The sequence below is a fragment of the Danio rerio genome, chromosome 7 (genome assembly GCF_049306965.1).
Source record: "Danio rerio strain Tuebingen ecotype United States chromosome 7, GRCz12tu, whole genome shotgun sequence".
Lineage (NCBI taxonomy): Eukaryota > Metazoa > Chordata > Actinopteri > Cypriniformes > Danionidae > Danio > Danio rerio.
The window spans coordinates 12,132,501-12,148,471 of record NC_133182.1 but is presented as its reverse complement, the minus strand read 5'-3'; the positions used below and the strand labels follow the sequence as shown (position 1 = coordinate 12,148,471).

At 38.3% G+C, this 15,971-nt stretch overlaps 1 protein-coding gene across 2 annotated transcripts in view; it reads left to right on the top strand.

Annotated features, from left to right (window-relative positions):
• efl1 (elongation factor like GTPase 1) overlaps positions 1-15,971 on the top strand; it is a 227,601-nt gene that overhangs the window by 198,124 nt on the left and 13,506 nt on the right. For both annotated transcript variants that reach the window (XM_692092.10, XM_068222543.2), the window contains exon 20: positions 5,322-5,506. In XM_692092.10, coding sequence (XP_697184.6) covers positions 5,322-5,506 — 185 coding nt within the window. The remainder of the gene's footprint in view (positions 1-5,321; positions 5,507-15,971) is intronic.

Sequence of the window (15,971 nt, the reverse complement as noted above, 5' to 3'; positions counted from 1 at the left end):
AATAGCCAAATATTTGAACAAATGGTGCAAATGACCTTCCCGTCATTTTTTGTTGGTGGTGTTTGAGATGTGTAAAAGCAGAGGTTTGCGTTGTGGAGACGAGAGCGGGAGTGTTCGGGAGCACAGCTGGAGTGTATTAGAGGAGATAATGGTCCTGAATATAAAATACATAAACTTCATTTTTCACTGGCAGGATGTTTTCCATATCCCGAGAACTGGGTCACGCTGTTGATGTGCAGGTGTATGTTTCGCAGATGTTTCCAGACAAGATAAACGTCCCGCACGTATGCATTGAAGATCTTAAAGGGCCAACATTACACACTCCTGTTGCAAATCATTGTTTTTTTGTTACTGAAGCCATTTCACAGTGTCATACAGCATTGTGAATGCATCAATTTGTGTGTGTTTGTGTATTACAAAATCAGGATTTTTTTTTACCTTTTGGACATTTTTTTGCCACCATGAAGAAAAAGTCTTTCAGAATTATGGATTTTAAATATGTAAATCTAGAAGGTTTTCTGTAAGAGTTGGTTTTATAATAGATAGTAGTATTGTCAAAAATAGCAATACATATTGATACTGAAATGTATAAAATGATACAGTATTGCATTCAGTAAGTATCAATACTTTCAATTCAATTCATGTTTATTTCTGTAGCAATTTTACAATGTAGATTGTCTCAAAGCAGCTTTCATAGAAGCTCTAGTAAACTGAAACCGTGTCAGTTCAGTTTTCAGAGTTGAATTTCAGTTTAGTTCAGTTCAGTGTGATTCACTGCTGAAAGTCCAAACCCTGAAGAGCAAATCCATTGATGCACAGCTCTTCAAGTCCCTATCCAAGCAAGCCAATGGTGACAGCAGCTATAGGAACAAACTTCACCAATTGACGAAAGTGAAGGAAATAAAACCTCGAGAGAAACCAGGTTTAGTTGGGGACGACCATTTCTCCTCTGGCCAAACTTCTTGTGCAGAGTTGCAGTCTAGGCACCGGAGGCTGGAGAATGCTGGACGTCCATCGTGGTGAGTAGGTCACCGGTGGGTGTTCAGGTTGACCCATGGGATCAATGCTGAGACTAATCTGTCACTGGGGTCTTTCAGGAATCAGTCTCGCGCTCTCCACTCCTCTATGACCACCACAACATCTGCTTAGGATACGGCTTGGTCCACGATTATGGAGACCTCTGAAAGTGCTCTGTGGTTGGCATCATCTCAAAATAAAAAAAATGTCATGTATATTTAGATAGTGATAGAGTAAATTCGGTAGATGGGGATGAATAGGAAATCATAATGGTTAAGGGCCAATGGAGGGAATTTGGCCCGGACAGCGGACACTACACCACTACTCTTCACGAGCCATAGGATTTTTAATCCTAAGACCTCTCTTTAACGTCTCATCTTAAAGATGTTTACATGACAGCACTTACTTGGTGATTTTATTGTTTAATTTTTGTGTGTCATCATGTCTTTCTGTCTGTCACCCAGTCCACTTCTGTACTTGCTCCACCTACTCCCGTCTCTGATTGGCTGTTTCACTTGTTCTTGCTGCAACCAATCCCATCTCTCCTGCTACTTGATTAGTTACCACTCTGCTCAAGTCCCACCAATCCCGGCATGCCACCTGGCCTTTAAAAGGTCTTCAGTCTGTTAGTTCAGGAGCAGATTCTCTGACTCATTGTGTGTACCAACCTATGTGTTTTTGGTTTAATTGTTAGTCAGTGTAGATTAGAAGGATGTCATTGACGTTGAAGATTTCTTTTTCATATCTTTTGTTTATTAGATTAGATTATAAGGGATTTGTTGTGAATATTGGTCAGACTGTTTGGTTCTTTTATTTAGCGTCACCCATAGACAGTCTTTCTAACATTTCGTTGTTTATTGATTTTGACATTGTATATATTGTAAATACCCCATTCACTGATTCACCCTCACTTTTTGTAAATAAATCACTTATTTTTCCACGTATTCTTGCTGTCCATCCTTACTTTGTAACACAATTTGTTTTTGAGTTTTTGCGTAACCAAATCCTCAGTTAAATATGCAACCCCACTCCCCGAGACTGCCAGGGGTTGGAACAGATGGCACTCACTGACAGTATAAGGTCCCCTTCACTTTACTGGGGCATTAGAACTCACACAGACCACAGGTTGAGCACCCCCTGCTGGTCTCACTAACACCACTTCCAACAACAACCTAGTTTTCCCATGTGGTCATGCATCCAAGTACTGACCAGGCTCAGCCCTGCTTAGCTTCAGTGAGTAACCCGGTCTTGGGCTGCAGGGTGATATGGCTGTGAAATGTAATGTTTTCTGAACGATCATAAAGACTAAAGTTGCTGAAAAAAAAACCATTTTAAACTAAATACAACAAAAAAGGTTTTTATTTTTATTTTAATTTTTTTATAATTTACAGTTTTTGCTTTATTTTTTTATATTTTATTTTAAAGGCTGCACCCTTTAAATTCAGAATATTTAAAAAATAAATAAATAAACGTACTATCCCAAAACTTTGACTACTAGTGTGTCAACATACTCCATCAATCTTCAAGAGCACTGAAAATCCTGTTTCCCTCTGTATGTTTAACGCTTGCATCAATAGCGCAGTATCAAAGGTGAACACTCTTGGCCCAGATGTGCAGAGGTCTTGACCTGCTATAGATGTTTGTGTGTGTGTGTGTGTGTGTGTGTGTGTGTGTGTGTGTGTGTGTGTGTGTGTGTGTGTGTGTGTGTGTGTGTGTGTGTGTGTGTGTGTGTGTGTGTGTGTGTGTGTGTGTGTGTGTGTGTGTGTGTCAGACAGAGCTTCATGCTGATCTACACTGCAAACTCCAAAATACACTCGCATTGAGTTTCTCTCTCGTCATTTCCACGTATTCTCCTCTGTGTGTGTGCGTGTGTTCTAAAGGAGAAGGATGTCCGTCGCAGTTGAATTTGAACAAAAATCTGATAGCGTGTGGGTTTCTGGCTTGTGATGATAGATTTTGTGTGTGTGTGTGTGTGTGTGTTTCCAGGTCATTATTATGTAAGGGTGGTTGTGCGCTTTTAAATTTGAAGGTTTATTGATGATGGTTGCTGCATTAAAATTGTTTTTCAGTCACTGAAATAAAGCAAAAGTTAAACAATCAAAAAATTATTTAATAAAAAACAAAATCACAAGTCAATAAAAGAATAAAATAAATAAAACAAACCTACCTTTTTATTGTTTTACTTTTTACCCTTTTTAATTTTTTTCATATTTTACTACTAGTTTAAAAATTTTACTAATCTTTGACTAAAATGAAATTAAATATACAAAAAAACTTTTATGTATTTTTATTTAAAGGTGCAGTATGTAAGTTTATCACCCAGTGGTTGAACTAGGTATTGCATGCCTAGTTTAAAACACACGCAAGCGCAGGTTGCCAGATTGACAACACCAACAGCAGTGTGCCTGACTATTGAGCCTTAAAGCTGATTAAAATCATGTTCAAACTAAAAGCAACGGCACTCGATAGCAGGAATATTTTCAATATTAAAAGGAGCTGAAATTTATATTTTAGAAAAGGCTTCTATTTCTTGCAGCTGCACAGCAGAAAACTGACAAGGATCACCTCATTTACACATCATGTGCTTTATTCAGTGTTAAATGCTAATAATGCAAACACTACTGAAAGCAGCAGCAGATAGTTCACCTCACATCTTGAAAATTAAATAAGCTGTTTGAAATTAAACTTTTGATCTGTGACTCAAAACCAACACATATAAGTGATTTAGCAAGTACATTTAACAATGTTTAAGAGGTTTAATATGTATTAGTTAGATTATAAACCTTACCAATTTCGTTGGAGTGCAGTAAGTGCACTATTCTGTGCTTCTGAATGGCTGTATTTAAATTTATGTCGTGTTTCGTCTGGTGCAAACAGCCCAATTGATTATCACTGTAAATCTCATTATGTAGTGTGTTGTTAGGACACAGGGATACAATGTAACCTGCTCACCTAATGTTTAATATTTATATTATTTTCTAATTAATAACCAGCTCATGTGGAACTCCATATCTGCAACTCTTTTCGGAGTCTGCTACTGTCCACCTGAGGTCACATTTCGGTCACAGACACACACTTTGAGAGCTGTCATGACTGAATGAATGAAATATGCTATTTTCCATCAAGGCAACCGGGGTTCTGAAATGTAATTGGCTAAATTGGCATTGGGTCGGTTAAAGAGACCAAAACAAAGACAGACATTATGGCATGTAATGCACATTTACAAAGCAGAATATCTGACTTCAGCATAGTTTTTCAGATAAACAAGAATGTCCACTGAGCATGCTTCTTTAATGTCTGCAAACAATTTATGGTATTTTTATGCTTTAGAAGAGTCAAAAACCTTCATACAGCACCTTTAGCTTGATGTACCAAATTAACCGCAAATATAACTTGAAAAAATGCTTCAAAAATGACATGGATTATTACAATAATAAAATCATTTATCAATAAATAATCATATATAACTAATAAAATTGGGATAGATATGAAACCAGATATATTAAAATAAAATCTGATTCAAAACATGCAATGGAACAAAACAATGAAATGATTTGATCTTTGGAGAAATAATCACATTGTTTTGTAAATATCCAAAATGCTAAAAAAAAATTAAAACTAATATGTAATATTATCTGGATAAACATATAACATCACTAGATGAATAGGTAAATAAACTAAATACATTAAAATGATCACTGTGGTGTCTTTATTAACTGTGAATAAGAGGTCAGGTTGTGCAGATGTTTAGACATAATGCTCTGCAGGTGTATGTGTGTACATGTGTGTGCATGTATTACAAGGTGAAGGTGACTTATGAGGACATTGCCCATGCATCCTTTTCCCAGAGGTTCTATATCATTTATTCATTCAATCATTCATTCATTCATTTTCCTTCAGCTTAGTCCCTTATTTATCAGGGGTTACCACAGTGAAATGAACCACCAGCTATTCCAGCATATGTGTTACACAGCGGATGCCCTTCCAGCCACAACCCAGTACTGGGAAGCACCTATAAACTCATTCACATATAGACTTATACACTACGGTCAATTTAGTTTATTCAATTCACCTATTGCGCATGTCTTTGGACTGTGGGGGAAACCGGAGCACCCGGAGGAAATCCATACTAACACGGGGAGAACGTGCAAACTCCACACAGAAATGCCAACTGGCCCAGCTGGGACTATGAATAGGGTTGGGAATACAGCAATAGAAAATATAGTTTGTGCAATATTAAAACAATTGAAACCTATGGTATAACCCCACAATTTCAAAAATAAACCTGTGTGTGTGTGTTGCAGGTCGTGTGTATGCCGTTCTGTCTAAGCGTGAAGGACGAGTGCTGCAGGAGGAGATGAAGGAAGGAACCGACATGTTCATCATTAAAGCTGTTCTTCCAGTGGCCGAGAGCTTCGGGTTCGCTGATGAGATCAGAAAGAGGACCAGCGGATTGGCCAGTCCACAACTCATCTTTAGCCACTGGGAGGTAAGTCAGTCATCTACTGAAAGCAGAGATGAATGAATATTAAATTAGCTAATACTGAACAACATGCATAACACACATATGAACTATGATTTCTTACATGCACTGTAAAAAGCGATTAGTGGACGTAAAAAACTGAGTAAACCCATTGTTTTTACATTGAATACTTTACTTTTAAAGAGATTAGTTGACATTACTTTCAAAAAGTCAATAAACCTTTTGCTTTTGGAGTGATTAGTTGACTTTACTTAAAAAGTCAGTAAACTTGATGATTTTAAAGCGTTAGTTGACTTTACTTAGAAAACTGAGTAAACCTGTTGCTTTTAAATCAATTAGTTGACTCCACTTAAAAATGTGAGTAAACCTGATGATTTTAAAGCGATTAGTTGACTTAACTTTAAAAATGTGAGTGAACCTGATGATTTTAAAGCGATTAGTTGACTTTACTTAGAAATGTGAGAAAACCTTTTGAATTTAAAGTGATTAGTTGACTGTACTTTAAAAAATGAGTAAGCCTTTTGATTTTAAAGCGATTAGTGGACTTTACTTAAAGTATGTAAACCTGTTGCTTTTACAGTGATTAGTTGACTTTACTTAAAAATGTGAGTGAACCTGATGATTTTAAAGCGATTAGTTGACTTTACTTAAAAATGTGAGTAAACCTGATGATTTTAAAGCAATTAGTTGACTTTACTCAAAAAAAACTGAGTAAACCTTTTGCTTTTAAAGCAATTAGTTGACTTTACTTAAAAAACTGAGTAAATCCGTTGCTTTTACAGTGATTAGTTGACTTTACTTAAAAATGTGAGTAAACCTGATGATTTTAAAGCGATTAGTTGACTTTACTTAAAAATGTGAGTAAACCTGATGATTTTAAAGCGATTAGTTGACTTTACTTAAAAAACTGAGTAAACCCGTTGCTTTTACAATGATTAGTTGACTTTACTTAAATATGTGAGTAAACCTAATGATTTTAAAGTGATTAGTTGACTTTACCTTAAAATGTGAGTAAGCCTTTTGATTTTAAAGCGATTAGTTGACTTCATTTAAACTGAGTAAACCCGTTGCTTTTACAATGATTGGTTGACTTTACTTAAAAATATGAGTAAACCTGATGATTTTAAAAAGATTAGTTGACTTTATTTAATAAAGTGAGTAAACCTCTTGCTTTAAAAGCTATTAGTTGACTTTACTTTTAAAACGTGAGTACACCTGTTGCTTTTAAAGCGATTAGTTGACTTTATTTAAAAAACTGAGTAAACTCGTTGCTTTTTCAGTGATTAGTTGACTTTACTTAAATATGTGAGTAAACCTGATGATTTTAAAGCGATTAGTTGACTTTACTTAGAAAAGTGAGAAAACCTGTTGCTTTTAAAGCGATTAGTTGACTTTGCTGTAAAAAAAATTGAGTAAACCTGAAGCTTTTAAAGCGATTAGATTACTTTAATTAAAATGTCTAAAAATTATCAAGTAAATGAACTGTGTATAATTATAAAAATTAAGTCAGTGTAACAGTTACAATTGGTTTACTCACTTGTTTAAAGTAAATTGACTAATTGCTTAAGATGCTGACCCATAAACTTTCAAACACTGGTGTATGAATGAAGAAATCCCACAATCTGAAGAGTAAACGAGGTGTGTTTTTTTTTCTGCTCTTTGACTTGGTACATGTGTGTGTTCAGTTATTAACCATCAGTCAATAGTTTCCTCTGAACCCAGTGTCAGTTTACTGGAATAGACAGGATATGGAGCTGAAGATACTCAGTGGCAGACGGTCATGTCCACACAGACGCCTGATAATATGTGATCATTCTTGACTGGAAAGCTGTACGGCAGGCCAATCTATTAGCTCCAGTCATATTGATCTGCTGTCATTGGGCAGTATTGCTGATCTGCAGAAGTGTGTTTACATTAATCATAAACAGCAGCCACTGAATGAGTGGAGAACTGGACAGATCAGTGTGTTACATGAGACAGAGATATGCGTATGCAGTTTAGCACTGGAGTAGCATCTCTGCTTAGATCAGGGGTCACCACACTCTGTACTGGAGGGCCTGTGTCCTGCAGTTTTTAGCCCCAGCTCTAATCAAACACACCTCGACAAGCTAATCAAGGTCTTACAAGGTATATTTTTAAGCTTCCCAGCGGGTGTGTTGATGCAAGTTGGAGCTAAACACTGCAGGACATCGGACCTCCAGAGCTGACTTTGGTGACCCCTGGCTTAGATACTTGAGTATAAGGGCTGACCAGCATTCAGAATAGAATTGATGATGATCTTTGAATTGGTTGGATTGAGAAGTGCTCAATTACAGGAGAGCAAGAAAGCATTTATTTAAATTTAAAGAGAGTAATTGAATTGCATTTTAGCAAGTTTTTCTAGTTTTAAAAAAAGTCTGATGTGCAGTATCTATGGGGATGAATGATTGATGGATGAATGGATGGATGGAAAAATGGAAGTATGGATGGAGGGAGAAATAAAAATTAGTGAATGGATGAATGAATGGGTGAAATGACAAGAATTGATAGATGAATAAAATAATTGGACAGGCGGACGGACTGAGGGATGGATGATAACTAAAACGACTGGATGGATGGATGAAAGGATGAATGGATTGATTGGTGGATGGATGGATGGATGGATGGATGGATGAATGGATGATAAATAAAATGCATGGATGGAGGGATGGAGGGAGGGAGGGAGGGAGGGAGGGAGGAATGAACTAACATGCATAGATGGATAAATAAAATGACTGAATGGATAGATGGACGGATAGATAGAGGGAGAAATAAAAATTAATGGATGGATGAATGGATGAAATGACAATTTATGGAACTAAGATGGATGGATTGATAGATGGATAAATAAAATGACTGGATGGATGGATGGAGGGATGAACTAGGATGGATGAAAGGATGGATAGGTGATATCTAAAATGACTGGATGTATGTGTGGATTGATGGAGGGATGAACTAAGATGGATGGATAGATGAATGGATAAATAAAATGATTGGATGGATGGATGGATGGATGGATGGATGGATGGATGGATGGACAGACGGACGGACGTAAGGATGGAGGGATGGATGGATGGATATATGGATGATAACTAAAATAACTGGATATATGGGTGGATTGATGGAGGGATGAACTAAGATGGATGGATGGATAGATGGATGGAAAAATGAAATGACTGGACGGATGAATGGATGGATTGATGGAGGGATGAACTAAGATGGATGAATGGATAGATGAATAAATAAAATGACTGGATGGATGGATGGATGAATGGAGGGATGAACTAGGATGGATGGATGGATGGATGGATGGATGGAGGAATGAACTAGAATGGATGGATGGATGGATGGATGGATGGAGGGATAAATGATAGATGGATGGACGGACGGAAGGATGGAGGGATAGGTGGATGGATGGATGATAACTAATATGACTGGATGTATGGGTGGATTGATGGAGGGATGAACTAAGATGGATGGATGGATAGATGGATGGAAAAATTAAATGACTGGACGGATGAATGGATGGATTGATGGAGGGATAAACTAAGATGGATGAATGGATAGATGAATAAATAAAATGACTGGATGGAAGAATGGATGAATGAAGGGATGAACTAGGATAGATGGATGGATAGATGGATGAATGGATGGATGGATGGATGGAGGAATGAACTAGAATGGATGGATGGATAAATGATAGATGGATGGATGGACGGACGGAAGGATGGAGGGATAGGTGGATGGATGGATGATAACTAATATGACTGGATGTATGGGTGGATTGATGGAGGGATGAACTAAGATGGATGGATAGATGGATGGATAAATAAAATGTCTGGGCGGATGGATGGACAGACAGATGGATGGATGGACGGACGGACAGAAGGATGGAGGGATAGATAGACGTATGGATGGATGATAACTAAAATGAATGGATGGATGGATGGATGGATGGACGGACTGATAGAGAGAGAAATAAAAATAAGTGGATGGATGGATGGATGAATGGATGAAATGACAATTGATGGATGTATGGGTGGATTGCTTGATGGATAGATGGATGGATAAATAAAATGATTGGGCGGACGGACAGATGGATGGATGGATGGATAAATATAAGGACTTATTGGATAGATGATGAATGGATAAAGAAATAAAATGGATAAATGAAGAAATATAAGGACCTAATGGATGGATGATGGTTGGATGGGATGACAGAGTTAAGGGTGGATGTAACAAAGGAACAATTGTTAAATAGATCGGTAGAAAAACAGATGTATGGACGGAGTGAGTTTAACTGACTAAATAACAGCTGGTCATTGGGCTCGGGGTTTATTGAAGCAGGTTTGAGTATGCACTGAATGGTTTTGCGTAGTGTCATATGGAACTCTTGATATTCCTCCACTACATCATGGCTTAGACTATATTTGGCCGTAATACTGCTAAGACAGTACAGTAAGAGGACTCGAGTAATCAGGTGTGATTCACTCTAGAGCTTCACTGATCTTTTAACTCAATGGAGGCGTTGGCTTCTCTGAGGTGTTACTGTGTATTTTTAGCAGTGTGCTGCTCATGTGGGAGTTCATTGTGAATTAGTGGAGGTGTGTGTGTACGCGGGTCTGCGTGTGTGCATCTGAGTGCGTGTTCAAGTGTGTATGTCTCTGTATAAGTGCACGTGTTTGTGTCTGCATGTGTAAGTGTGTGTGTCTGTGTCTGTTTGCATGCCTGTGTGCGTGCGTGCGTGCATCTGTGTCCATGTGCAAGTGTGTGTATGCATATGTGTGTCTGTGTGTGCGTGCCGGTGTTTGTGTGCATGCCTGTCTGCGCAAGTGTGTGTGTCTCTGTGTATGTATGTGTGTTTGTGCACATGTCTGTGTGTATGTGTGCTCCAGTGTTTAAATGTGTCTGCGTGTGTGTGTGTGTGTGTGTGCGTGCGTGCGTGTATGTGTATGTGTGTGTGTCTACGTTTGTGTGGGGATTGTCGTGAAAGAGGATCAAAGGCTGTAGACACCACATGTGTGCCGTCTTTAACCGCTCGGCTGGCTGGACGCTCTCTCTCTCTCCAGCCTGGACTGCATGTCGGAGCGTGCTCTGTGGCCATATGGCTCTACTGTCAGCCAGGATGATGGGCCGAGTTAAGCTGGACATGATACACACACACACACACACTAAGGTCATATAAGGTCGTCTGCTACTTCAAAGCAGTTGTGCCAAATTTTATTCCGTCTCTTAGTGTAAAAATGTGATCTTATTCTCAAAATGCTCTTGATTCTGCTTTAAGTCCACTCGTGATGCACTCAATTGAAATGATCTTGATTAGAATTAAAACTCTTAGGGCTCTATTGTATGACATAAGCACGAAATGTCTATAGCACATGCTCAGGTGCCCTTAAACCATGTCTAATCCACTTTTACTATTTTATGGAGGGGAAAAACTGTGTGTGTGCCCAGCGCATTGTCTAAAAGGGCTGTCCTTATTCTCTTAATGAGGTGTGTTTTAATCGCTTAATAAAGTGTGTTTTGTGTCTGCCGTTCATTAAACCAATCAGAGTCTCATCTCCTAAATTCCCTTAAAGAGCTACTCACATTAGGCAAGGTCTTCTAGAACTGTGGCCAGGCGCGATTGTGCCCCCTCCCCAATTACTCTCAGCCTGCACTCGCATTGTAATCTTACCTTCCGAGCGCAAACACACTTAAGTCATCGATGATGCGACTGTTCAGTTTAACAGGAAGAGAAGCGCTCTCGCTCAGCACAGTGGACATTGCTTTAGTTATATTGTTTTGTATTATTTTAAGTAGTTTGGGATGCAGTGACACGCAGTCAAATATTTTGCCGAACAGATTCAACAATTTTGGCCCAATAAATGTTCATGTAAGTCCTCGTGCTGCAGGTATTAGGAGGTTTGCTGAAGGTGCAGCTGACATGCAGCAGGGGGTTTTGATCTTTGATAAACTATGGCAGTTTACATTGATTGAAAAGTAAGAATGATTAATAATCCATGTGAAACAGTCTCTTAAAAGTGATGATCCATCTTCAGTGTCTCACTAAGGCACACTTTGCGTTCACACTACAAGTGTACCGTACCCAACTGAACCATGTTCTGGCAAACCTCTTCCAACCGGGCTAGGGCCAGCCAACTGAACCGCACTTCAATTCGCAATTCAGAGCACTCACACTCATCAAACAAACCGGGAAATGCGCCCGGGCATGGTTTGGTTAATCTAGTGTGAGTGCACCCTAAGTGTCAGGTGTGCATTTGCTATTTACATGACAGATTTTGTAAGCTGAAAAAAAATTTATTCTTCTCTAGCAAGAAAACAAACGAAGATTATATGCGTGAAGTTAAAGACCATCCACAGAACAAGTCTCTTCTATTCAGTCTTTGACTTTATATTAGCTATTAGTTGGTCAATGGCGTGGTCTATAAGAACAGGAAACTGAGGCTACAATTTGCACAGGCTCACTAAAGTTGGAAAAATGGGTCTGATGAGTCTCAATTTCTGCTGTGACATTCGGATGGTTGGGTCAGAATTTGGCGTCAACAACATGAAAGCATGGATCCATCTTGCCTTTTGTCAACAGTTCAGGCTGGTGATGGTGGTGTAATGGTGTGGGGATATTTTCTTGGCACACTTTGCGCTCATTCAATTGAGCATCGTGTCAATGCCACAGCCTACCTGAGTATTGTTGCTGACCATGTCCATCCCTTTATGATCAGTGTACCCATCTTCTGTTGGCTACTTTCAGCAGGATAACGCACCATGTCATAAAGCGAGAATCATCTCAGACTGGTTTCTTGAACATGACAATGAGTTCACTGTACTCAAATGGCCTCCACAGTCACCATATCTCAATACAATAGAGCACCTTTGGGATGTGGTGGAACTGGAGATTTGCATCATGGATGTGCAGCTGACAAATCTGCAGCATATGCGTGATGCTATCATGTCAATATAGAGCAAAATCTCTGAGGAATATTTCCAGTGCCTTGTTGAATCTATGTCACAAAGGATTAAAGCAGTTCTGTTGGCAAAAAGGGGCCGAACCTGGTACTTTTAAAGTGTACCTAATAAAGTGGCCGGTGAGTGTATTTTACAGTTAGTTGTAAATTTTTTTATCTGGTGCTTATAATAAATAATATATCTACAACTTTTTTATAATATTGTTGATTTATTTAGTTGGTACTTCTAATATTGAATTAAATTAATGAACTAATTGATATATTTATTTGTTACAGTCTCACAATATGTTACATTTTACGCTTGTAATTATACATGATGATAGAAAAGCAAGTTCATGCACAGCCATCTGGTCACTGTCACAGAACATGCTAGATTATATGCTAATATAATACATTCTGTCTCGGCCCTCGGTGTTTATGCTGAGTGTTAAATAACTTAATTTTGTCTGAAACATTTTACTCTTGGACTTTTTGTCAAAACAGTAGAAAATAATCTCTGAATAAAGTTCTATATCTCTGCTAGAAGAGCAGTTAGTAATCTCTTCCTTCACATAAGCTTTTGGTACACTGCAAAAAATGCTTTTCTTGCCTATGTTTTTTGTCTTGTTTCTAGTCTAAATATCTAAAATTTCTTATATCAAGAAGCATTTTCTAGACAAGCAAAACATATTATCCTGTTTTGAGAAATAATATACCAATATTAAGTGAGTTTTTCCTTTAAACAAGCAAAATAATCTGCTAATAGGGTAAGCAAAATAATCTTGTTTTTTCTTTTGACGTAAGATTATTTTGCTTACCCCATTGGCAGATTATTTTGCTTGTTATAAAGAAAAACTCACTTAATAATGGCATATTATTTCTCAAAACAAGACAATATGCTTTTCTTGTCAAGAAAATTCTTCTTGATTTAGGAATTTTTAGATATTTGGACTAGAAACAAGACAAAAAATCAAGTAAGAAAAGCATTTTTTGCAGTGTAATGATTGTGTATGAGTGTATCTCACAATCTCTAACACGCACACATACACACACACATGCACACACCACTCAAAGTGTCCACTGGTCTTGGTTTTTGCAGACTACGTTTGCCTCGCTGGAGGAGGGTAATTCAATTCAATGTTTAATTCAAACCTTGCCTTGCTAGATTTGGAGCCCGCCGCATTTTCAATTCTTCTAAATGTGGCCTTTGTGTGCAAAGAAAGGACTAAAGATGCTGTAAAGTGTGTGTGTGTGTGTGTGTGTGTGTGCCTGTGCGCGTGTGCGCGTGTGCGTGTGTGTGTGTGTGTGTGTGCGTGTGTGTGCGTGTGTGTGCGCGTGCGCACGTGGCGTCTCTTATTACAGCTGAACTGCTGTTGATTTTTTCCTCTGGACCTTTTATGAGTCTTAAGGTGCTTGTTTTGACTCCAGGACTTTAACAAATCTGTGTTGTTTTGCAAAACCTAAAGAGTTTAAATAAATTGTTCGCCCAAAATTAAAAAATCTGTCTTCATTCACTCATCTTTGGAGAGTTTCATGTCCAGTATGACTTGTGGAACGTCTTTGAAATAGAAAAATGGAAGTAGCTATCGTGTTTGGTACAAAGAAAGCTAAAGAAACAATGTAAAGGAGTTTATATAAAGGCTACCTTTATACCAACTTTATACAGTGTGTGTGTGTGTGTGTGTGTGTGTGTGTGTGTATATATATATATATGTGTGTGTGTATATATATATATATATGTGTGTGTGTGTGTGTGTGTGGACCATATATGTCCATATATGTCCATATATATGTGTGTGTGTGTGTGTGTGTGTGTGTGTGTGTGTGTGTGTGTGTGTGTGTGTGTGTGTGTGTGTGTGCGTGCGTGCGTGCGTGCGTGCGTGCGTGTGTGCGCGCGTGTGTGCGTGTACGTGTACGTGTGTGCGTGCGTGTGCGTGGGCCATTGTATGATTCTGACACAGTTGGTGTGGTTGGGTGTTAGTGCTGCTGGTGTACATCAGTATATGTCCATTTTAACTGTTGTATAAACGCAATATCACACTCATAGCAGTGCTATATTGCTGTATGTTTCACTCCAGTGATGATATACAGCTACATCGCACTGCTACTTGTGACATTGCGTTTATACAACAGTTAAAACGCAACAGAAAATCAAACACGGACATTTTTGTAAGAGGAACTACTTTCTTCCGCCATTCATACACCTGCAGTTGACCGTTAGAACAGCAGAAGCCGCTGCTACTTCACTAATGTTACTTAGAGCTAGTATTTAAATGATTCTCTAGCGTAATGTCTACAGTGATGACAAAACTGATGATTTTGCTCACATATTAAAACGATAAGGCTGAACAGCATGAAATGCCATCAGTCTACAGAGATTTCTAAGTATTTCTCTGTTGCGATAGACGAATTATCAATGCGTGCAGCGAGGTTGCAGAAACAAACGGGAGCGCTAGCAATGACATCCGATGCGGTACAGGGTTTGTTGTTGTCTTAGAGATAAGTTATATTGATTACATATTATATATATATTATTTACATAATGCTTTCAGTGTATTATAACAGCTTGTCAACCAGTGATAAGCACAGTTATTCAGCAAAATTAACGTTAAAGTGAGCGGCGTTCATCTGACAGGTTCATTTGCAATATCATCCTCCCGATGGATATTGGATAAGACGAAATGGCCAAGCATCCAGCCGAAAAATACACAACTATCTCATTGAAACTCCAAGTGATTATACAAGAGCGAAGTTAAAGGCCTACAAGTCTTCTGGTCATGTGCAAGAAATAATGTTCCATAATTACCAAATTCAAAACTATGTAGTGCTAAAAAAACGAGGTTCTGCCTAGCCAAAGACAAGGAAAGAAGACGGAACTGTACAATGCCTGGGTAATCATCAACAAGCAAAACTGCATTCTGACAGCGAACTGCACCTGTACGGCAGGGTATGTGAACTTACACTTTTTCATTCTTAGCATTCAGTGTCCGCAGTTTAATTCACCATATTGAACTGTTTTTGCTGAAATCATTGCTGCAATCAAAAATGAGTAATGTGTATGATTCAGCATAGTGTCAACTTGAAGCAGGTTATGTTTCCCAGCTGTCTTTTCCTTTTTTTAACGCTCAATATTATGAGCACTGCTCCGTTTAAGCCCTCGCCATAGTAGTCATACTGATAGCAATCATATTTCAATCTGTTTCAAGCTACCAATATTTGAAATTACATATCAACAGAACAAAACCGAAATGTGATCACAGTCTGAGCACATGCGATCAATATACTTCACCCGCAGCTGTTTTTCAGTCATTTATATCCCTCATGTCCATGTCAGAGCTACAGTTCACCTATGTTTTCGTCTGTTTAGAGATTTAGTCATTATAGCGGGTTAGTGTCTGCTTTTATATTTGGTGTCTGATTAATATTTGCTGGTAGGGAAAATCTATTTGTTCACTTCTGCTATTTATACTTTGATTTGCATTTCAATTATTTCTTCCACTTTACTGCAA